At 38.0% G+C, this 25,539-nt stretch overlaps 2 protein-coding genes across 2 annotated transcripts; one reads left to right on the plus strand and one right to left on the minus strand.

Moving 5' to 3' along the window:
- Window positions 1–23,390: 23,390 nt before the first annotated feature.
- LOC149080499 (uncharacterized) lies at window positions 23,391–24,185 on the minus strand. Its single transcript, XM_089238769.1, has one exon. The coding sequence runs from the start codon at window positions 24,183–24,185 to the stop codon at window positions 23,391–23,393; it is 795 nt and encodes a 264-aa protein (XP_089094895.1).
- Window positions 24,186–24,748: 563 nt separating this feature from the next.
- Window positions 24,749–25,129, plus strand: LOC149080500 (uncharacterized). The gene has a single exon (XM_089238770.1). The coding sequence runs from the start codon at window positions 24,749–24,751 to the stop codon at window positions 25,127–25,129; it is 381 nt and encodes a 126-aa protein (XP_089094896.1).
- The last annotated feature ends 410 nt before the right edge of the window (window positions 25,130–25,539 follow it).

A 25,539-nucleotide genomic window follows, 5' to 3' on the forward strand; every position in this document is an offset into this window, starting at 1 on the left:
TTGTGTACCGTCCTGCCGAGGAATGCGTCTTCAAGTTTGGTGACAAAAGTTATCTGATGCCCCGTCAGCATGCGGGCTACGATGACCCAGGATCGAACTATAAATTTTCCAGGATGACCCTACAAGCCCAACCGTGGACACCTCTCCTCTTGAATTTGAAAGCCGTGGTTGAAAGTATCGCTGGTTGCGACTACAATTTTGTAGCCATCAACCGCTACTCGGATGGAACCAAGATCATCTCCCCGCATTCCGATGACGAAGTACAGCTCGTGAAAGGGCACCCCATCGCTTGCCTCTCCCTGGGCGTAGAGAGAAATATCGTGTTATCCAAAAAATGACATCATTCTGTGAACCGCATCCTGGAACACAACAGCCTGCTGACGATGCTGCCTCCAACCAACCATCTGTGGCGTCACGCGATACCTAAAGATCCAAAAGTGAAAGACGTCAGACCCAGCCTGACGTTCCGGAAAATGGTTTCGAGTAACGAGTGCCTATCGCCAAGCACTCCACAACCAGCTAAGAGATCTCGTAGCGGCTTCAAAAAGGAAGCGCCGCCTCCCAACATCTTCCATGTGAAGGATAACTTTTTCGTCAGCGTCATTATCTTCACTGGTGAAGTGCACGTACATATCCGCGAATTTTACGAACGCGATGGACTCACGCACCCGGGTAAAAATGGAGTGCCTCTTTCTCTATGCGTGTGGGAGTGTTTGAGAACCGAATTCTGTTGCCGCAACAGATACAACAGATCAAGCTTCAACGCGTCGGCAGAATTTTTCAAGTGTCAGAGAACCTGATTGTGGACTACAGCGGTGATGACGTATTCATACAACCTGTACATCGCAGAGACAACAAAACTTTTAAGTGCTCCGGAAACCCCCTCAAAATGTCTTTTCCTGCTGCCGAAACATTCTTCTGGAGCGAGAGTGATAAACCGCTTCATACCGTGGTCAGTGAGTTTGTGCAGAAAACGCTTTGCGTTCAATACCTCAAAGTACGTACGCGCGAAATGCAAACTAAAGGGACTAGCTCTATGGATACCACTGACATTTGGCAAAATTGGTAAGTGCAAAAGTTTATGTTTGCATCGGAAAAATTATTGACTGTCACGGTTCTGCTATGTGCTATGCTAATCAGCTGGGTCATGAAGGTCTAGAAAAATGTATGATAACTTAACGTATTATAGACATTTTGACCACGCTTTAACTCCAATTGACTTTCGTGAAGTCGCAGAGACTGGTAGAAAATTACGATGTCGCGGAAAATTGTTTTGTGCTATCGATTTTGAGAATTATCTTCCTTATCTTCACCCTCCCTTTATCACGTGGCAGCAAAGGGTAGCATCCATTGTTCTCGTGGGCAGCCATATTGTGCACCAGTATATATAGCCCTAAAATTCCCCTACTATATATACTATGGTTTTTTTTGTATTATTTTCTTCACAAATACAAACATATAATACACAAATCTATAGACATGTGTGTTACACAAATACAAACATATAATACACAAATCTATAGACATGTGTGTTACACAAATACAAACATATAATACACAAATCTATAGACATGTGTGTTACACAAATACAAACATATAATACACAAATCTATAGACATGTGTGTTACACAAATACAAACATATAATACACAAAACATATATGCACACATTACAAACAAACACTTTGTAGCCTCAAGGGACTGAAAAGTCCTTCCAGCAGGCCTAAAGGAATAAGCCATAGAATATATTGTGGGGAATGCTCACATTAATACAACTAAAAGGGTAGTAAAATACAACTAAGGTAGTTTATTATGTTGATCCTGATTAAATAAAAACAGAATAATGCAACAAAAGCGTCAGTGTGGGAGGCCACGTCTGGTCTCACCCACGTACACGTCGAAGTCTGCGTCTCTCAACTCCGTATACATCGTCAGAGGGCGCTCGTATCTTACCGTGAAAGATAGGACGTCTTCCTTCCTACATCGGCCATTCTGATCTGTAGCATGCGCCCTCGCATGTGCAATACTTATACATATAATGCACACACATATAAGCAAATAGACAAAAACTTGCCAGGGAAAAAATGGACATCAAAAAATTAAAAAAAATTCGGCATAATATGGTTAAACGGCAATAATAATTATAATAAAAGGCATATTAGAAATAATAATCACCAAGCACATCCGCAAACAAAAAAAAATATTGACTCATAACTAAAAATTAAAACACTAAAAATAAAAATCAGCGACAAAAACACATCATGAGAAAAATTATCGAAAATTAGAGAAAACACGCTAAACGAAAAAAATATATATACATAAACACACACAAAAATATTACGTAAGTTTCGAAATAACACGTCTAGAGAAAAATGATAATACGCTTAATCATGAAATAATGCGCTTATAATCATCGATCATTCATGGAAATACGAAGTCAATAGGATCATGAATAGCAAAAACCAATCGCATCATGAATAGAAAAAATCAATCGCATTAAAATGAAAAGAAAGGAGAAATAAAAAATATATACATAATGAAATCAAAAAGTCAAATTTTCATATTATTGTGACAACGTCGTTCAGTTTGTATTTGATTGGAGGTCTTCTACGATAGTTATACGTCTTTCTAACCTTCAACACATGTTTGAAGTTTTTGTTGGACGTCGGCAGATGTCCAAGGTGATTGATATGGTAGGTATTCAAAGGGGTATCGTCTTTTTGAAGGGAATGCAAACAACTCTGTTTGTTATTCTTTCTATTAGGTTTCAGAACCGCTTTAAGAACTTTGTTGGATGTCCGAAAAGACATAGTAACGACCAAAACTGCAACGAAGAGGTATGCTGCAACACTTACATATGAGAAATATTTTAGAGATAATAGCAGAAGTAACACCAACACAAACACTATAGCACTTTCTTTCACATCTGTCCAATGCATCAATTCGTCAACTAGAGAGAAGAAACAGCAACAACTTTCATCATCAGTGTTGTTATCAGGTTCAGCTTCCATGACGTCGGATGCTGTTGAATGTTTCACCACCTTCTCGTCATCGGTGTTGACCATATGCGCAACCAGCTTATCGCACACAGGAATCATCTCTTTCTCATCATCAATATCGTCTTCAAGCGAATCAAAGAATTGTTCCTCATCGATATGACGTTCGATGAAAGGTAGTTGTCTGGGAGAGTGGCACATCGGTTTGTCGTCTGTGACCGTGATGCAAAGTTCAGCATTCGTAGTTTCAGTTTTAATAGGCACATCAGATGGAAATAATTGATTACCGTCAGTTTGGGTTTCTTTCGACACTAAGGGCGAAATGTCAATTTTAGGGTTTTCTTCAAGTATCGCATAAACGAGTGGTTTATGTGCATCGTCAGACGTCTTGCTTCTGAAGGTTGGAAAATATCACACCATCGGGTGTAATAGTGAGTTCGGCTTGGTTTATAACATCACATCCTAGGATAACATCAAATATCATGGAGGGATTCGGCACAACGTGTATCTGAGCAGTAAGGTTCTGATCGTCAATGGAAAGCTTCGTTTGAAAAGAACCAATGACACGAATTTTTGAATAACCAAATCCAGTTAGAACACCAATGTTCGTTATTAGCGTTGGTGATCCCAGATGGATCCACGCATTTTCTTTCATGCGAGTCATTTGACTTCCTGTATCAACTAGACATTTTATGTTAGCACCCATGATTCGAACATCTTTACACATTTGATCTAGCGGGGTAGCTTGGTAGATATTATTTACGTCAGTGGTATCATGCAAGGATTTTTGGATGGTTTGTGGACACGCGTCAGATTTATGACCAAATTCGGAACAAGAAATACACTTTGGTCCTCGATGTTTCTCTGGACATAGTCTAGAAATATGACCACTTCCATTGCAATTAAAACACGTGATCTGCTTTGATTGCCTAGGTGTATGAAAGTTTTCGAAATTCGGGTTTGGCTTTTGACTGCTTAATTTCGGGTCGCGCTAGTGGAATCGATTGTTTACGTCAAGAGTATTAGTTGGATGATGGAATCCAGTTGAGGATTGGCTACGGCTTGTTTCATTAAAGACTTTTTCATACATCATTAACTTTGTTTTGAATTCGGCAATCATCTGGCACCCATAGAGTAGAAATTTATTTGCTGGTAAATCAGAAATAACGTTTATACAATAGTCTATAATCGACGTATCATCGATAACACCATTGCCATGGCTAGCTAATTCTCGAATAGCTATAAAATATTCGGAAAGGGTTTCTGACGGACGCATTTTCCGTTGTTGAAGTCGTCTGTGCAATTCGGCACTGTTTATCTTCATGCTAAATTCCTCAAGTAGTGCTCCCTTTAATGTTTTCCATGTCCTTAGCCCTCTTTGAGACTGGACGAACATTTTCGCGGGGCCTACAAGGTTTCGTTTTACGAGCATGATTTTTTGTTGTTCGTTTAGGGAAAGAAAAAGGCGAAAAATTCTCCTCCACGTCCCCGATGAATGCATTCACACCATATGTATCTTTCGCCGAGAAAGACCTCATCGTCTCTTTTAAGTCGTTCAAAACCAGCCAATAACTTCCGTCTTGACAGCTACGATGGTTTTCGAAGGGAGGGTTCAGAATCGTCGTCACAACAGCATTTTTGTTTACATGCAGGGACTCGCGTGGGGTGAACGAGTCTCTGTTCTGCTTAGTGTGAGGGTGGATATGTGTCGGGGTCGCGTCCGTGTGGAGTTTTCTTTCATGAACTGAAGCCTGCAATCTCCCTGAAATGGAGGATTTCGCGTCGTCATCATCATCATCACTGTCCTCCTCTGAAGAATTATTATTACTATTGTAATTGTGAAAGTCTCGCACATTCGACAAAAAATTAAAAATTTCGTCGCAAATCTGTTCCTTTGTTTCGGGAATTTCCAAATGCAGGGCATTTCCGACTGAAATTAACTGGCACAAATTAAATGATTCTAGGACTATTTTTTTTCTTTCGGGAACATCAACATTCCAAGGAAATCCTTTGAAAGCTCGAAGTCTGCTGCTTCGATCGAAAGGTTTGTCAAAAATGATGTCGTGTAGCAGTTTTATTACTGATGATTTCGCAAATTTTAGAGTCAAAGCAATGGATGGAATTTCTCCGAGAGAAATCTCCATTATGAGAAAAAGAACTCACCCCGTCTGATGAAAACACAAAAGTCTGCTAAATAATCCAGATGCACACACACAGCATCACACTCGCGTTGGACAGCTTCTCGTCTCTTACTACACTCGTCATTTATCTAGGGGATGGTTGGGTTAAAGGGACGAGCCCCCTTGAAATTTTTCCCTGATCTTCTGAATGTTGCGGGATGTATGGTCTCTGCTTCTGTTGTGGTATTTTCTTGATGTTCTAAGTTCCCCTTCAGTTTTGCAAGTTCTCTTTTGAAAACTTTGCACGCTCGTGAGGTGCTTGGGTGCCCTTCACCGCAATTGCAGCACTCTGGGGGGGTCTATTCCTCGCTTTTTGGGGCATTGTTTTCGGTCATGAGATCCGGGACAGAACATACACCTTTGAGGGAGCTCTCACGAGACACCGGAATGACCCCAGTTTAAGCAGCGGAAGCAAATTGTTGGAGACTTCCGATTCGGGTTACGTCGGTGCTTCTCGACTGTTATAGCAACTAAGAGAAGCTGCTTGAGTCCAAATATTTCTTTGGATTCGTCGCTGCTGGGCAGATCGACTTTCCATAACGGGAGAATTTTGGACCGAATCCGTCGTCTTCGGGATCTTATCGGGGTCACTCTGATCGGCTTGAAGCCCTCATCAATGAGTTCCTGAAGTATTTCTTCAGCTGGTATTGCTGAGTCGAGTCCGCGTAAGATTACGCTGAAAATGTCCGCAGCTTGAGCGGACTGCCTGAGAATTGGTATTTCCTCTTTGGAAAGGAACTCGATTATTTTGTCGCGGTCATTGACGTCCGAAAATGTGATTTTATAGTCACCACGCGAGAATTTCACTTCACACGCGGCGTTGCATGTGTCCTTAATTTTTTTCGCCACCGTACGCCATCGTCGGCCGCACCGGATCAGCAGAGAAGGCTTGCTTCGCTCGTGACTTTCTTGTGACGGCTGCTTCTGGCCGTCTGGCTCGCCGACCTCTGTGGGCGGGGCTTCGTCACTTGGAGTAGCGTGCGATTGGTCTGCTTGAACCGACGCCGCCGTCGAATCGGAGTTCGGGGGGGGGGTCAGTATCGATGGTCACTTCATATACAATACAATACAATACAAATACAACGCCACAACAGGCAAACCGCCCAACGAGGTGGCTGACTTAAGAACATCATGGATCCCCGAGCCCTACCTAATACTGCTACACCACACATGCACCCCCCCCCCCCGTAGAACCCCCAACGAATCGGTACATGCGGGAATGTGCGTGTACGTGTAGTGAAACCTGACGTGAAGTTTTTTGTTTCTCTGTAATGCTTGTTATGTGTAGTGCTGCCATCTGCCACCAGTTTTTTTCGAACTATGAGTGAAGTGTTATGATTGAATGATTTATCGTTGTAGGACTGTTGCTCTCTGTGGCGAGACTTTTTAACGGGGAGATCGGCTCGCATTTGCGCCTTGAAGTTGGGAACCACAGAAAACCAACTTCAGCCGACCACCACTGTGGGGTTCGAACCCGGATCCTCGCATCGCGAGTCCGTCACTATAACCACTCGACCACCACAGCGGCTCCCTCCCTCGGTCCCTCGTCGGTCTTTTTATCCGGTTTTTCCGCGGGCCGTTCCGGGATTTTACCTGGTAGTACGGATTCTGCGGGGACGTTCAGTCCTTGAGGCGTGTTTCTCTCTTTTGCAGCTTGATTTTCACCACTGCTTTTTGGGGGGATCACCTTCACTGGGGTTGGTATCAGGAATTCCGGGATTTTGTACCGCTTCCGGAAGATTTGGTAGATGGCTTCGTTTATCCTCGTGAAGTAGTCTTCTGCGACTGCCTTGAGTGACGGCTGATCAAAGAAACAGCTACTGTCAGCTCGGAGGAGTTGGACGAAGTTCTGCCTGATTGCAAGCTCGAGTTGGAACGTGCTGCCATCTTTCGGCTGTCTCCGGAGTTCCAGGTAGACCAGGAAGGCTTTCTCTAGTATGTCATCTGCCGGGCACGAGTACGTCTTGCGTTGCATAGACATGTTCCGTGGATGGACTCGTCTCCAAAGGGCGTAATTCTCAGCAATTCTAGCGAGATATTTTACGGCAGCTTGGCTCTGTACCGCTGGTCGAACCTTCTGGTTGCTGAAGGCTTCTGCCATGGTGGACCATGCCTTGTTGCCCGGGGATAACGAGTGTCCATGTAGGAAGCATATCGGTTGCTTTTTGAGTTCAAGTGCCATTTCTGGGAATTTTTCAAAGTCGTTTGAGGGAAGTAATTACTAAAGTTATTAATCCCTAGATTATTTCGTGTTCAAAGATATCCGACTGAGTACGGATAGATGCCTAGTCTCATGCCGCTAGGTTAGTTAGATCGGTTTGCTAGACGATCATCGGAGCACAGAAAGAGACGTGCTTCTCCTCTCGTGTCTCAACTGAGACTCCGAAATTCGCGCTTCTAAAATTGAAATTTGTAAAGGGATACTAAGGTAGTTTATTATGTTGATCCTGATTAAATAAAAACAGAATAATACAACAAAAGCGTCAGTGTGGGAGACCACGTCTGGTCTCACCCACGTCGACGTCTGCGTCTCTCCGTATACATCGTCAGAGGGCGCTCGTATCTTACCGTGAAAGATAGGACGTCTTCCTTCCTAAAATATATACAGGTATATATATTTTTGCAACAGCATTATTATATTTATTAGATATGTGTTCAAATGTATTTTCGTTTATGTATATATCTAAGTTGCTTATCGTGAAGCTCAATGTAATATAATTATCGTACATCATTTCTCTTTTTTATTATTATACTTTTTACTTTTATATACACAGTTCAATATTGTTTTTATATACTCTTTCAATACTTTCATCTAAATGGTTTCGTAATCTATGTGTCTGACGAAGTCAAGAATCACATGATTTATGTTTTTATTATTATTAAATTCATTTTCAGTGTGAAAAATGTTTAATATCTTAGGGACAATGAAGGAAAATCCCTTTTCATATAATGTTTTATTTGGTTTTGGCACTTGATAAACTCGATTATGTCTATTTGTAGTTCTATTTTGATTTTTCGTTAAGTAATTTTCATTTAATTGTGAAAATTTGATAACTCTGTACAAAAAATTTTGTCTCAAAGTTAGAGTATGGCATTGTATTTTGAAACTATCGATTAATTTTTGAGATCTTATTCTGTTATATACAAGTATATTATCTAATTTCCGAATATTCTCGTACTATCATCCTCCCCAAGCACTAATTACATAATTGACAATTGAGTATATGCATGCATAGAATAAATCTTTTAAAAAATGTTCATCAATCAAGTTTTTCATTTTGTAAATTATCACTGCATATTTTCTAATCTTTTTTTTATTAAAATATCACAGTGCATGTTCCATTTAAGATCATTCTGTATTGTGATACCGAAATAATTGCACTCCCGAACAATATTTCTTGGCAATGGCATTGATTGTTCTCCAGGCACTGACAATGGTTATGCATTCTTAGATGTATGTTTGTGTTATAATTTATGTTTCTTGTCTTCATATAAATAAATTTTATTTTTTGAGTGTTAAGTTTTAATTTATGTTTAATTAACCAGATATTAATATATAAGTTAGATCATCTTCTACTTTTCTAATTAAATTTGCTGTATCAGTATCTTCTACATAAAGCACTGTACATCGGCAAAGGTTATAATTTTTCCATTTAATCTCAAGTTACATAAATCATTTATATATATTAAAAACAATATCGGACCCAGAACAGAACCCTAAGGTACCCCTTTTTTCACTTCTTGAAAAGTGTTAACTTCTTTTTGAATAACAACTGCTTGTTTCTTATTGCAATAGTATGATTTAAACCATTCAAGTATGTTCCCTCTCACTCCTATTTCAAATAGTTTATTTGTTAAAATGTCCAAATCCACAAAATCGAATGCTCTTTTCAAATCTAGGAACACAGTTATGGAACATTTATTATTGTTGAATCCATTGTTTAAATAGTTAGTTAGATCTAGTATCGCCATTTCTGTATTTTAATTTTTTTGAAATCCATATTGGTTAGTTGAGAAAAATTTCTGTCTATTTAGGAAATCAAGTAGCTGGTTTTTTATACATTTTTCAATTATTTTTGAGAAAACTGGAAGTATTGATATTGGTCTGTAATTTGTGAAATCATTAATATCTCCTGCTTTATATATGGGATGGACTAGAGAGTATTTCAAATCATGGTAGAATATTCCATTCAATACAGAATGATCGATCAAATTTTTTATTGTACTTAAGTGGTATTTTGCAATTATTTTAATCATTTTAGGGGTCAATTCATCATAACCACTTGCTTTATTTTCCTTTAAATCCCTTATAGCATGTTTTAATTGTTCTTGATTTATATCGGCATAAAATATGGAATTGATCGAATTGTTAGTACCATTATTTTGTTCCAAGCAATGGGTACAAAAATTATTTTGTTCATTAGTATTTAAATTCCTCGTAATAAAGTAATTATTGAATTTAATGGCCAAATCCATTGGATTTTGAAAGTTTGGAAGTACGTTATGTGTCTAATATTTTTGTTTAAAATATTTTCATTTATGTATTTCCATTGTATGCGTTTATCTTTTCCAATTTCTTTAAAATTGTTTTTAATCTTGTTTAATTTTTTTAATATGTTTTTTCAAATTTGTTTCATATTCCTTGTATTCCAATTTGTACGAGACTATTTGAGGATTCTTTTTGTATGTTTTGTAGAGTATTATTTTATATATTTTCTTCAATATATCATATATTGAGGTTTTTACTATAAAAGTTGTAGTTATAAATGAACTTATGGAAACATTCTTGGTCTAATCTTTTTAAAATTGGAATGATTAAATTCAAAGAAATTCAATTTCTCAAAACTATCAACTACATTTATTTTTTGTTTAGTTGTTTTACTACTAGGGAAGTTGTCACCATATAATTTTGTGTTTCAGCGAAATGGATAAGGAATTTTGTGTAGGCATATAAGCAGATTCTCTTTATCAATTCTATTATTTAAAATCTTTTCTTCGTCCAGAATAATAATAATATTTCCGAAATTATGTTTTTGGAAATGCAAAAGTTCTGGTAGTCTTTTTTTTATTATGATTACCAAATTTTCAATGTTATACTTATACAGCGTGCATACGTAACATCACGCACGGCATTTCACCAGTGAACCGTTGATCCTAGAGGCATACTTCTAATTATAAAAGGTATCAAAATAACGTGTAAATAACTCACGTCCGTCAACATTGCAAGGGGTTGTGTAGTTATTAAAATAAAAATGTTAACTTTTCATATGGATACGTTGTGCTCAAACACCTAAATAGGAAGTTGTTGCCGTCTCTCCTGATGCCAAAAAAAATCCCACGTTTCTAAGTGAAATATTCGCTGAGATATTAGAATTCGAAAAACAAAGCAAAGTTGGGGAAAAACACCAATAAAATGCGGGTAAAACGGTTCAGGAGAAATCAGCTTTACAAAACGTTTGGATTCGTCATTGCAGAAGAGAGGGTCAAAGAAGCGAGCTATCTTGGCATTGCCGATGAGAGAGTTGAACAGAAAAACATTTTGGAAAAATGTGTTTTAAAAATACTGCGTGCGTGCTTTATTTTGGTATGAAAATATTTGAGTGATAAAATTTACAAATAGATGGCAGCATATTCGTTTCGATGTGTGGGAAAAGATCTGCTCAATAGGACAAATTTTAAGGGAAGTTTTTCGTGACGATTACCTAACTGGGCATCACGGGTCACGACTTACCACACTAGTGATCGTAACCATAAGCGGAGATAGACCTGGAAGTCTGGGGACCAGACATACATCTGCCCCCCACGCCCACCCCCCGTATCTCCACCCATGATCGTAACACGTGTGAAATTTCCCATAGGTGGACAAAATTGTCCGAAATCCGTCCACGTTGATACTTAGATGTGTGGGAAATTTTGACAGTTCATCTTACAAAAGAATGATTAAGAAAAAAATGCGTGAAAATCTCAGGATGGAAGTGAAACTTGCAAAGAAATGTGCAACATGTATAAATGACACAATATATATCGAGGGATTTTAAATACTACGACGTAGATATAAAATACATAATATTTTATTCGAGTATTTTCATTCATTTTTTCATGGTCCAAGAATAAATGACAAAGTTGGTTTGTGCTAGCGGAAATGGGATATATATACATATATACTTTATATATACAGTAAAACCTCGATAAGTCGTCTCCTCAAGTTATCGAAAAATTATGACGGATTAAGCGGAGTGCCATCAGTTTCAATTTGCAATGTTGTGAAAATCGTATAAATTTAAAGTAATATGAAATTTATTAAAGTATGAATCAAAATAACAATATTAATAAAATTTATAGATCGCAAAAGAATAAATATATATATAATAGCAATTTTTCACCTTTTTTATCTCTTATTACTTAAATTATTGTGGTAAAATGTACACTCTGATTTATACTAGTAATTTTTAATTTGGACCAACAGAGCAACTGTTAGTCTAAAGCTATAAGTAGCTTTTCTTCATAGTAGAACTCTCTATTTCACATTAATTTTACATACACATCAAAAATTTAAAATTTTAGTATTTTAATTCTTCATCAGTAGTTAATGATACAACTACAAAGTGATCTCGAACACTTTTGACTTGTTGGAGGGGGCCCTGGGCAGGGAAAAGTAAACAGAAGACCTCAACTTGGGAAAGAATGTCTAATTTTTTTCAACAGATATTTTGTTTAAATTTCAAGCCCTAAATTAGTAGAGCCCATGCTTCCTATTATTATTTATTATCCGTGCCCTTTGACTTGATTAATTTGATTCTTCGATTTATATAATTTTTGATTTCCTTGCACTATGTGTAATCTTTGACGTATCAATAAATTTTTGTTTTGCCGGAGATGCCCTGGGGGGCCGAAGTGCTTACGTTGTTTCTTGCGACAGAGCCTGGTGGTCTCGCGGTTTCTCCAGTAGAGTCCATGCAGAAATGAGATCTAGCTTGAACAGTCCCCAACGTTCCAAAAACCTTAGTCGGCAAATGAACTTCCCAGCGTAACTTTCGTTACTTAAACTGCTCCGTTTGGGTATATAGGATTTTATGGTGGCTTTTAAGTATATGGCAATGCTGTTAACAAGCTCTTTTTTCTAATGGGAGCCATAAAAAGTCTGTTCCACTTTCTCAAAATTTTTCATAGTGACGAGTTAACCGAAATTAGCGACGAGTAAACGAGGGTTTAATAATATTTTTGTCTATGAGAGGTGGAAGGGCCTGAAGAAAAGTGACGACTTATTAGGGTGACGACTTAACGAGGTTTTACTGTATATAAAAAAAACCTTATGATTCTCCAAACGTTTTTAATATCACGTGAGAGGGGTGGAACATGCGTTTCGATCGCTTCGAAACTTCACAAATCAATTCGCCACAGCTTATAACTTCAATTCCTCCCACTCCCACTGAAAATTAGATGGCTACCGCGTTCTGTCTTTTTCGGGTTTTTAAGTTGTGAAATGATGCACTGATCAGATCAAATAAATGAGCAGGGGTACTATTGTGCCACCCGGATTTGCAACATGAGTAAATGACACGATATTAAGGGATTTTAAATACAACGCGCGACGTAAATACTACTGTTATAAATTATATACAGTAGACGATGCTTATTAAAATCATGGATAATGCTATCATACGGGTATTGTTACCTCTTTTGAAAAGTACGAAACGGACCAATTTATAGAAAAAAATTCGTTTATTAATCATCAGGATTTTTGTTTATATTATCAATTTTTTTTCGTTGGAAGATTTTTCTTTCAACATTCTGAAGCTAAGGTGGAAGGGTGATCAGCCCATTTTTTTCCTCTTTAAGTTATCATTATCCCTGTAAGACAATGTAGGAGGTCAGAAAGTGTACCCCTCCTTTGTTTACAATCATTTCCGTTCCCGGTTCACAATGTCCTAATCGACAGTAGTAGCTTCTACAATCCATGTATATGTGGGGATATGCTTTTACAATGACCTTTCTACCGTGGAGGTAAATGGGAAGTATAAAAATCTCTTCCTTAATTTCTTGTTCAGTTTCTTTAAATTTTAGTTGACCAGATTCACAGTTTTCATCTCAAAAACTTTCTCAAGAGATCTATAAAATGTATCGTTCATCAAAAAAAAAAAAAAAAAATTGTCGTGATTCGTAAAGCAGTTATTCTGGATGAATAAAATATTACATGTTGCGCTTTGCCTAAATCACTAGAAAGAATTTAAATGCTTTACTGACCGTCAAATTCTTTTTTATCTCAAAAACATTGTTTGATACAATTGAATGATCGACGTTTGGATGTACCCAAAATTCCAAACGTCGATTATTCAATTGTATTATCAAACCCAAAAGGTAATTAATTTCTAACATTGTTTGAATTGTGAACTCTAAAATAGTTCATTTTAACTCCTCATAATAACCCTAATAATAATAATAATGAAAAAAAGAAATTCCAACTATCCACTACCGCTAATAATAATGGAAATGACTAGAAAAAGAAATTGGTCACACATCCTCTTGGTATAAAAGCTTTAAGGGGTGTCACGACCCTTGAAGTCGAATTTTCAAAAATGACTTAGAAATATTTCATTCGATTGCAAATAAAATACTAAAAATTTTGTGCCAATCAGTTTTGTTCTTTCATAATTGAAGAAAAAAATACTGAATTATAGTGTAAACGTATATTAGAAAAAACATATTGAATGCGATTTTCTCAGAATGCAGTTTTTTGAGCTCATCCGTAAGATTTAAAGAAAACTACTGCCCCAAAAATTCTGAATTTTTGCAGAAAAGTTTAGTTAATATGTGTTAGTGGAATGGACCTCGGATTTAGTAATTGACTAACGGGAAGTATGTTTAAAAAAAATTTTGAATTTAGATTTGTGAAATTTATATATTTTTTTCAAACTTTAAAAATTGATAAAATTCTAACGAATGGGATATCAAAGTCTCTCTCTCGGAGGTCTATTCTACTTATATGAAATCTTTCTTAGTGTGGTAAAGCTCAATAGTTTTGATTCTGAATTTGACCTTGAATTTTATTTCCAATCCCCTCAATTTTCAATTTGTGCAATTTTATAAACCTTTGAAAGTGTAAAATTTCAGTAGCTTTCAAAAAATGACTCCAACAAGCAGTCAACTCATTCTAGATAGAAAAGTATTGCATATTTATAGCTTTATTTTGAAATGACACAAAAAGATGTATTTTCTAAGTACCAAAAAAAAAAAAAATAAATAATAATAATAAAGAAATAAAAAATTGCAAAAAAAAAAACTGGCATATAATGAATTTTTTTCGACCATGTATTTGCTATAAATATTCAAATATACAAGGGACCATGAAGAGTTAATAAAAGGGTGGAAAAGAAAATTAAGAGCAAAAATTAAAAAAAAAAAGTGTGATAGAAGTGAAACTTCTAGGTTGTTAAATCTAACAACTAAACTTCTAAACTATTTTGTTTGTGCCAGCTGAAATGGGATATAAAAAAACTTTTGATTCCTAATATCACATCATTACAGGTAAAACGGGCATTAGATGCGCTTGAAAATCTTGTGAACTTACGAAAAAGAGTTGCGAAATGATGCAAGCCAATGCATGATTTTGACGTCACTGATCTAAACCAAATAAATTGGGATCAAGAGGTGTCGGGTGTCGGAAGTGTATATGCACGCGTGAGTGCTCAACTCTACTTTTCTACAGGGCACTTCGAATTCTTAACATTAAGCTCACAGAACGGGTTTACAAAATACTGTTAGTACCTACTACTACGACTAAATCACACATGCATCTCGTCCATATTCCTCTGTAACGAATTGGTACATGTTGGAATGTGCGGGTCCGTGTTGTGAATCTAACGTAAAGTTTGTTTTTATGTAATGCTTGTTATGTGTAGTGCTGCCATTTGGCATCAATTTTTCTAACTATGAGTGAAGTGTAATGATTGAAGATTTTACCGTTGTAGGACTGTTGCTCTCTGTCGCGAGAGCGGCCTTGAGTACCCACTGCAACTCCTGCTTTGACGCCCCTTTGGGATGGATCTCAATAATGAAAAATTCAAATCTCATAAGTTGGGATCCCCGTGTCTTGCCCAGGGACCTGAATCAAATAGAGAGCTGAAGAATTATAAGCTTTCAGTAATTGTCAAATTATGCCTTTTACAAATTCTGAGTTTCTGGAACTATTTCTCTCATCAATGTTTTGTTTTTGTTAATTACTTGTTTTATTCATGAATTTCAAATTATTTTAATCCCTAATTTTTTCTGTAATTTTAATGAATTTATGATTAAGTAATCTATTATCCCTTTCAATAAGTCAAAATTATCAATAATTCTAGAATAACTTCTTAAAGTAATCTTCGTTTTTCATAATTTTTCTTGGTCAGATATTTTTAGCCATTCCTGTAAACGTGGTGGTCGGCTGAAGTTGGTTTTCTGTGGTTCCCAACTTCAAGGCGCAAATGCGAGCCGATCTCCCCGTTAAAAAGTCTCGCCACAGAGAGCAACAGTCCTACAACGATAAATCATTCAATCATAAACACTTCACTCATAGTTAGAAAAACTGGTGGCAGATGGCAGCACTACACATAACAAGCATTACAGAGAATAAAAAAAACTTCACGTCAGGTTTCACTACACGTACACGCCCATTCCCGCATGTACCGATTCGTTGGGGGTTCCGCGAGGGGGTGTGTGTGGGCGGGGTGCATGTGTGGTGTAGCAGTAGTAGGTAGGGCCTCCAAAAAATGGCTCGGGGTTCCATGATGTTCTTAAGTCAGCCACCTCGTTGGGCAATTTGCCTGTTGTGGCGTTGTATTTGAATGAACGAGGTGGGAACAGATGCGGCACCCGTTGACGTCTAATTTAATTATGTGTATTGTCACTAGATATAATCCCCACTGCTATTTAACATAGAAAACCCCTCCGCACTCATGGCAGGAAAATGTTTTTTACAAAAATACGGAAAGAGAGAGAGAGAGTAATACTCCTCTGAGAAGTTACGCAGTAGGTGGAGTCGGCCTGGTGAATTGTCATTGATGAGCATCGCATTAACCGATCTTTTTAAAGGCTGGGAGTAACGTTGGACTTGAGGTATGTGAGAAATTATGACCAGTCTTCAAAAAATGGTAGATGCCATATCACGAATACTGAATTGATCAACCGAACAATTTTTGGGTATAACTTAAAAATAGCTACCAATTCAGCAATTAGCCAGTGATTATACTTGAATTTAAGAAATGTGCACTTTTCACAAAGAGACGTACACGTAACTCTGGGTTAGCGTAAGTAGGGCTCAATTACTAAATATATACACTCCTCTCTCTACCAAACCAACTTCATTTTCATTACCTTACACGGCCAAGTCTCTCTTAACATCCCCCACCAACCCATCTGCTTCTCGGACTTAATAACACACCAGTTATTACACGGAACCAGTTTTGAGGAAAAGGAAAGCGTTTCACTTTCTTGTGACGGCGTTCTTTCCCTCAAAGAATTTCACTGCTATGTCTCGCTAAAGAAGTTTCACTTCAAAAACATTTCCGCCGTTCCCCCACTACCTAGTGTTTTTCATGTATCTCTCCAACAGAATCATTTTCATTGTAATTTTTCATTGAGTTTACAAGAACGTGCTTTACTTGTGAAACTTTTTTTACGAACACTATGATTCCTCCTATATTTTTCCAGGCGCTATGTCTGTGTTTTTCAACCTATCTTATCTCGCGGCACACTTGAAGCCACGATTGAACTTTTCGCGGCACACTGGAATTGAGATTTTAAAAGAAAGTCAGTGTTAATAATTTAATTACTTTAATTAAATTAGTGAGTTATAATTATTTAATTTATAATACTTCTGACGTTGGAGAAGAGAACGGGGAATAGAGGATAAAAATAACTGGTATGAAAAAACGAAAAAAGGGGGAAAAATTCAATTACTGCGCAAGCAACGATGCCACAGGCAACGTTATCAATGTTCATGATATTCTATAGACCGTATACTAGTATGGAAGTGTGTTAAAGTCGATAGACGTGTTCCGAAATGTTGCGCGACTTGCCTACAGATGATTCGAGATTTGTTGCGCGACTTTGTATGCGAGTGTGAACGTACCTAAGAATCTATTCACACACATAATGATAAAACATATAAAAGAAGGTTCTTTCATTCCGTGTGATGACTAGTCGAAGATACCTCATCTAACAATAAGTAAAACGATCAGGCATATCAAGAGAACAAAAGAAAGCAAAATGTTCGTGACAAGAAAGAAATGAGATGTGCATCAGTTTATTATTCTGGTAGGTATGTATTTACTCTACATTAATGACATAAAAAAAAAAAGTCATTTACTATGAGAACACGTAATGTGAGTTTGGCGTGAGACTATGTAGATACCCTGTGTTGACAAAACCACCCGCTTTGATCGGACTGAAGCTTTTACATAATTACATTTGGTGGTTGCAAATGTTGTCAAAATAGAAATTTTGACATACAATAGTCGGAATATTTTTCTGTTTATGGATGATAGGAAAATAATTTCGATTTACTGATTCTCTCAATAATATTTGCAACATCTTTGTTTTTTATGTTCAAAACTTTATAACTTTTTTTTACTGCTGGAAAACGAATGTAACCACCTACGTTAGGTTTCTATAATAATCACCAAACTGAATGAGTAGAATGCATAATGCTTTTGATATGTCATTGAGCATGTTTTTTAGAGTAAGTGGTCGCTGAAAATTATACCAAGATATACAGGGTGGGGTTTCCAAATTCCCGACGTTTGGAAGACTACGGGAATCGGGAACGGAAAATTTTATTTTTCGAGAAAATTCTCGGGGAATTCCCGAAATCATATATTTACAGTGAAACCTCGCTTATACGACCTGTGAAGTTCCTCCAGTTTCGGCAGTACATAAATCCTGATAAGTGTTGGAATTGTTGCAATTGATTTGAAATTGTTGCTGCTCCTCACAACAAATCCTAACAGTTTTAAACACTTATTGGTGAGATCGTATCGGTCGGCGAACATACGCTTGGAGTCAAAGAAAACACCAAGGTCTTTGATAACGAAAACACGACCGGTTGGGACCCCATCAATAGTGTATTCAAATTCGTTCGATGACAACTTTCTCGGATAGCTGACAACGGGGCATTTACGAATATTGAGCTGGAAGAAATTGCAACTACACCAATCATGTAGAGACTCCGAGTCTCTTTGTAGATCCATGCAATCTTCCAGACTCTCAACCTCACGATAAATTTTCACATCATCAGCATACATCAGACACTTAGACGCAGTAAAGCATCGAGAAGGTCTTTCAGGAATATTAAGAAAAACAATGGTCTAAGATTCGAACACTGGGGAACAACACCTGAACTACTACCATACTTCGTTGAAATTGCGTTATGAAATACAACTTGGGATGTTTTCAAATTCAAGTAGCTGGAGAACCACATGATAGAGTTCTCGGACACATTGAGAGAACAGAGGTGGTAAAGTAGTGTCTGGTGATTTATTTGGTCAAATGCCTTAGTGAAATACATGTAAATTACATCTGCTTATCGGCACTGATTCATGAGTGAGATGAACAAGATTTGTTTCAGTAGAGTGATTGGGCAAAAGCCCATATTGGGATGGAGATAATTCGAGACTGATATGGTTGTACAATTTGCAATACACGATGTTCTCGAAGAGTTTAGAGGCGGTGTGGGATAAAATAGAAATGGGTCTACAGTTTTTGACGTCCGATACTAGACCACTTCTTAAAATCGGAATGACATTTGCGAGCTTCCAAGAAGATGGAAAAACATTTTACGCAAGAAGAGATTAGAGAATTACGAGAGGTTCATATAAAATATTTCCACGTGGTTTGTAGGCTGGAATACCATCCATCTGTGCCTATAGATTTGACAGATTTCATATATTTTATAGCGCCTATAACATCGCTTTCAGATATTTCACCGATGTCAGAAATACCAAATGATGTTCACTTCTGTGGTCTTCCCAAGATGTACTCTGAACCTGAAAAGAGAATACAGACTGGAAGTATTCGGCGAATTTGTTTGCAATTTCATCATCCTCCGAGAAAGTCATTCCTTTGTAGCGATACTATTGTATAGCAACCAATAATCCAGCAGATGGCATTAGTCATCCATGATTGCCGCTGCGAATGCTGCGAGTGTATACTTATATATGTATATGTGTAATACCAACAGAGAGAGTCGAGACTTCTGAATGTCCGGATGTGTTCATACTCGATTGCGATGTAAATAGTTGAGTTTAACCAATAGTACTTTTAATAGTGATAAATTTATATAATAAAGTATTTTAAATCAACATGTACAATATAGTGAATCCTTACACTATATTTATGGTGACCCTTGTTTGAAAACGCACGCAGAAAATATTCTTCATGGAGTCTTCCATACTGAAAGTCTTCCATTGCTAACCGGAACGAAACCTGATACCTCTGTGGTGACGCTAGTGTTGGTGGATGTGTCTGGTTGTTATTTCGGAAACATACAGTCATGACTCCTTTCTTTTTTTAGTTATTTAATAGAAGAGAGAGAGAGAGAGAGATTTTTACGACATGTTCGGTCGACAGTTGGAGCCAGACTGAACTCCAATACAAGAACACACTAGATAATGCCTAGCTAGTGAGTGGCATAAAAAATATAATAAAAATATAAAAATTGTATAAGACAAGTAGCGCCACAGTACTCTCCCACGAGTCTGAAGGACGGCATATGGCACAATGTACAAAATATGATAATATAGTTACGACGATATGACAATATAGTTACGACGATTTGACAATATATTTACTGCAACTAATATGGCATTGACATGCGCAAAAAAAAAAATTTTGTTCGAAAAATTCAAAAAATACGGAATACGAAAATGTTTTCAAAAAGTAATCAAATATTCATATGCACAAATTAATAGTCGAGCAAAAAATAAATTACAAATGATCAAAAAATTATTAAATGTATGTATATGCAAAAACAATTACTAGAATAGATAATAGACATATATACATATAAGAAAATTGAAAAATGAAAATTTTGCAAAACATAATAATATCAATTTTAAAAAATGTTGCAAAAAACTATAACATTGTTCATTTCAAAAAATATGCAAATAAGAATAATTTCAAGGAATTCTTATACGAACCGTACGCCCTGATCGAGTTACATAAGGCTGTTTCGGTTCAGTGAACGGTGATTGCTCATTAAAAGTGCTATCAAGCAAAAATGCTGGTTTCAATCTGTCTATTGAGATTTTCGTTAGTTTGCCTTTCATGTTCACTGTATATACTTTTGGAGATCGTTCAATCACTTCATATGGCCCCAAATATGGTTGTTGAAGGGGCTTTCGTACAGTGTCCAGCTGCACGAACACATGGGAAGAAACAGCAAGTTCTTTATGAACGAAAACGTTGTGAGTCCCATGCCTTGAAGTTTGAATCGGACGTAAAGTGTTTATGTAATCTCGTAGAGCACGTAGAAATTCCGGCTGTGTTGGCTGAGGATCGGAACTGCGGAAGAATTCACCAGGTAAGCGCAATGGTGATCCGTAAACCATCTCGGCAGCAGAAGTGTTGATGTCCGGTTTGATGCTGGCTCGGATGGACAGAAGTATGGTAGGTAATACTTCAGTCCAACGTTCCGTGGCATGGCAGCGTATGGCACCTTTGAGCTGCCGGTGGAACCTTTCAACGATGCCATTGGAGGCCGGATGATACGCTGTCGTGCGTGTTTTCTGACTTCCAAGAAAACGAACGAATGCGCGAAACAAATCACTTTCGAATTGTCTCCCTTGATCGGTGGTAACCGATTCCGGAACTCCGAATCTGCTGATCCAGCCAGAGTGGAATGTCTCTACGACAGTTTCTGCATTTTGGTTTTCCATCGGGAAAGCCTCTACCCACCTGGTGTATCGATCCACACAGGTAAGGCAGTAGGTAAAACCCCGAGAAGGAGGAAGAGGACCAACAATGTCGATGTTAATGTGCGAGAATCTGCATTGAGGCAAAGGGTATGCACCGATGGAAGATCGAGTGTGACGATGCACTTTTGAACGTTGACACTCGATGCACGCCCTGGTCCATCGCGTGACATCCTTGCGTATTGAGCTCCACACAAATCGTTGACGAATAAGGTCCACAGTTGATTTAACGCCTGGATGGGCGAAGTTATGAAGGACTGTAAACACGTGATATCGGTGTTTTTCTGGCACGTAGGGACGGATAATTCCAGTGGATAAGTCACAAAAAGTTCTGTACCCTGAGGACCGAATTTGATAGGTTTTATATCGAGCACCCCACCTGGTTGTCGGAGGGCCGTTAATTCGGCGTCTGTACTCTGTGAAGTAGCAATAGCTGCGTAATCAATCGCGTCAGGTAAATTAATTTCGGATAATCTGGAAAAAGCATCCGCTACAACATTTCGCTCACCCTGAATGTAACGAATGTCCGTAGAAAATTGAGATATATATTCTAAATGACGACGTTGTCTGGGAGAGCTGTTATCATTAACTTTGTGAAAAACATATGTTAGAGGCATATGATCACTGTAGATCGTAAATGGTCAGCCTTCTAACATGTGTTTGAAATGTTTAATAGAACTATAAACAGCAAGCAACTCGCGATCATAAGTACTATAGTTCTTTTCAGTTGACGTTAACTTTCGAGAAAAAAATGAGAGTGGTTCGACGACACCATCGGAAATTTGTTGTAAAACCACTCCGAGAGCGAAATCCGATGCGTCGACTGTCAACGAAAGATGAGCATCGTGTTTAGGATGAGCCAAAAACGTGGCGTTGGTAATAGCATGTTTACACGTTTCGAGAGCAGCAATAGTTTCCCCCGACCAAGCGATGAGAGATTTATCATTTTTCTTCTTTCCTTTGCACAAATCGTGTAAGAGAGCCTGGTCAGATGCTGCGTTTTTTAAGAAACGGTGGTAAAAGTTGAGAATTGCTAGAAATCTTCGAAGTTCATCAACCGTTTTTGGTTGCGGATAATTACGAAGAACGTCAACTTTTTCTGGCAAAGGAGAAATGCCGTTGCTGTTAACCAAAAATCCTAAGAACTCTATCTCAGATTTCCCAAATATGCATTTATCAGGATTAAGAATTATACCAAAACTGTTTAAACGTTCAAAAACTAATGCTAGATCTCTAAGATGTTCTTCTTCTGTTATTGATGCAACTAGTACGTCATCTAAATATGCATAACAGTTCAAGTCTCTTAAGACAATATCTATGAACCGTTGAAATGATTGTGCCGCGTTAGACAATCCAAAACACATATATAAGTACTCATAAAGTCCGAATGGGGTAATAATGGCAGTTTTTTCAACAGACTCGGGATCTAAAGGTATCTGATGATAAGCCTTAACCAAGTCCAATTTAGAAAAAATGTTTTTTCCCTGCAGACCGTAACTGAAATCATGAACATGTGGTATAGGATATCTGTCAGGACACGTTATAGAATTAAGTTTTCTGTAATCCCCACATAATTACGTTTTCCTCCATTACGTTTAGGAACAATGTGTATCGGGCTTGCCCATGGACTTTTTGAAGGTCTCAGTATGCCCTGATCTATTAGTGTTTGAACTTCATGCTTTGCAATAGCAAGTTTCTCTGGAGAAAGTCTGCAGGCTTTGGTAAAGACAGGAGAACCTTTAGTAGTAATGCAATGCGTAACGCAGTGTTTTTTAGAAGTAGCCCCAAGCATAGAAGGATTCGTCAGATTAGGAAATTTAGATAAAATTTTCAAGTAGGGCGAATCTCCACTAATGGTCTTTAAGCCTAATGTAGGGCAACTGGCATTGCTACATTTGATTGCAAGTGAAGTCAAACTGTCAATCAAACGAGACTTTTTTACGTCAACTAATAGACCATAATGTTCTAAAAAATCAGCACCTAATATCGGGCGATTAACATCAGCTATAACGAAGGACCATCTAAACAGTCTGGGAAACCCTAAATCCACTGATAAATATTTGCAACCATACGTAGAAATTTTAGTATCGTTAGCTGCGTATAGCGAAAAGTTTGTTTCTGCTGCTTTATGTACCTGTGCATCTCGTGGGAAAACCGAAATGCTAGCGCCTGTGTCCACTAAAAAACCAGTACCGGATTTTCGATCATGAACAAAAAGGCGAACTAAACGCCGGCCACCACCTGCTGTCGCCAAAACAGACGGGCCAGTTAGTTTTCCGACCAATCACAGGGTTTAATGCATTTTGATGCTTTTCGACCGAATTTGAAATGATACCAACAATAAGGTTTACGTTTGGGTGTACCATCACTACTAGACCTCTCTCTAGACCGAGAATTTGAACTAGCTCTTCCCTTCTTGCTAAAAATTTTCTCTCTATAGCTGGATAAGCGGTCAACAGCAACGGTCAGAGTCGAAATTTGACTTTGAAGTGATTGTAAGCTGATGGTTTCGTTACGACTGACCTCAGAAATAGTCGGTGTGTGCCCAGTTACTTCGGTAATTTTATCTGCCATTTCTGCTAAATCCGGTAATGTACCCTTACTAACAGAAAGTATCTGCTGTGTATGGATAGGCAAACGTTGTAACCAAAGGGTTTTAAGCACTTCATCTGAAATTTTCTTGCCAGCTAATGTATGCATCTCATGCAACAACTGAGAAGGTCGCTTATCCCCAAGAATGAGCTCTTGGAGTAGAACTCGTAAGCGGGAAGTTTTCGACAGTGAAAACTGTTGACAAATGCGTGTTTTCAACTGGTTGTAAGAATCGTTTGTAACAGGATCTCTGATCAAATCACTAACATATGATAACACTTCAACATCGAGAGCTGTCACAACACAGTGAAATTGCGGTTTAGGATCAGTAATTCCGGCAATTTTAAAGTTCGATTCAATCTGAAGGAACCAAAGATCGACCTCGGATTTCCAAATTGAAGGCGCGCGAAAAGAAACACGCGAAAGTTCTAACTCAGAAGACATACCTGTTTCTTCGGTAGCGTTCGGCATATCCAAAAAAAAGTTCAGCACAATCCAGGAAGAGAATTGAGGAGATGCCCCCTCAATCAGTCAGCAAACGCACCACACACAGGGGGGGGGGGGGGAATGCAGCAAGTCGCATATTACGAAGCGAGAAAGAGTAGTTTCGTCTGCTCGTTCGTGGCTGTCAAACATCTGCTTTACCCGGGTCACCAGTTCTGTGGTGACGCTAGTGCTGGTGGATGTGTTGTTATTTCGGAAACATACAGTCATGACTCCTTTCTTTTTTTAGTTATTTAATAGAAGAGAGAGAGAGAGAGATTTTTACGACATGTTCGGTCGACAGTTGGAGCCAGACTGAACTCCAATACAAGAACACACTAGATAATGCCTAGCTAGTGAGTGGTATAAAAAATATAATAAAAATATAAAAAATGTACAAGACAAGTAGCGCCACACCTCCATCCAAACAGATGTAAAGAGAAAAAAGACGCGAGGGATGAGCCACCCACGAAAAGAAGAACTTTCACTGACCTCTCTCCTCTCTTATGGAACACCTCCTTCACCAGAAAAAAGAAAAAGAAGAAAAAACCATGGAAGATACAGCTGTAAAGATCCCGGCTTATAACAGTAATGATCCCATCCTTTGGTTTCATATGGTGGAGACGAGTTTCAAATTGGGTGTGCCGAAGGAAATTACAAATTCATCAACCAAATATAATTACGTTGTTTCAGCTATGACTCCAGAAATTGCAGGACTCGTTCTCGATGTCATTCTAAATCAAAACGACGAAGATCCATTTCAACATCTAAAAACCGAACTGATAAAAAGAACGAGCGACAGTTCAACACAAGAAATCAGGAAATTACTGGCAGGTGAAGAATTAGGTGACAGACGACCATCTGAGTTGCTCCGCTCCATGAAACGCCTTGCGGAGCCACATAACGTTCCAGATGAACTTCTAGATCCGTAGTTTGTTCCTTCCTTCGCACGTACAATCCATCTTGGCTGCCGTTGTGCCACTCCCCTTGGATGAACGAGCTGAAGTAGCCGATCGTGTGATGGAAGTAAATCAGTACAATGTTGCACCAATAGCCAGTAACAGTCCCTCTGCATCATCTCAAACGGTAAGTTCCCCGGAAAAATTTTTAATTGCCGAAATTAGGAAGTTATCGGATCGTATTGAAGCTGTAGGCCGAAGGCCTAATTTTCGATACAGAGGCAGACGTAATTTTAGGTATAGAAGTAGAAGTCGCAGTCGGGAAAACAATCGGTTTTGTTATTAAAACAAACAATTTGGCCAAAATGCCCGAAAATGTGAACAACCGTGTACTTAAAATAATTCGGGAAACGCGGAAAGCAAAGTGTAGAGGCGGCATTCAC

Source organism: Pholcus phalangioides, unplaced genomic scaffold, assembly GCF_987345545.1.
Source record: "Pholcus phalangioides strain wild (caught in Gottingen) unplaced genomic scaffold, Ppha-v1.0 ptg000011l_1, whole genome shotgun sequence".
NCBI lineage: Eukaryota > Metazoa > Arthropoda > Arachnida > Araneae > Pholcidae > Pholcus > Pholcus phalangioides.

Excerpts from the sequence above, each read along its gene's own strand:
- LOC149080500 (XM_089238770.1), top strand. The coding sequence starts at position 24,749 with ATGGAAGATACAGCTGTAAAGATCCCGGCTTATAACAGTAATGATCCC.
- LOC149080499 (XM_089238769.1), bottom strand. The coding sequence starts at position 24,185 with ATGCCGAACGCTACCGAAGAAACAGGTATGTCTTCTGAGTTAGAACTT.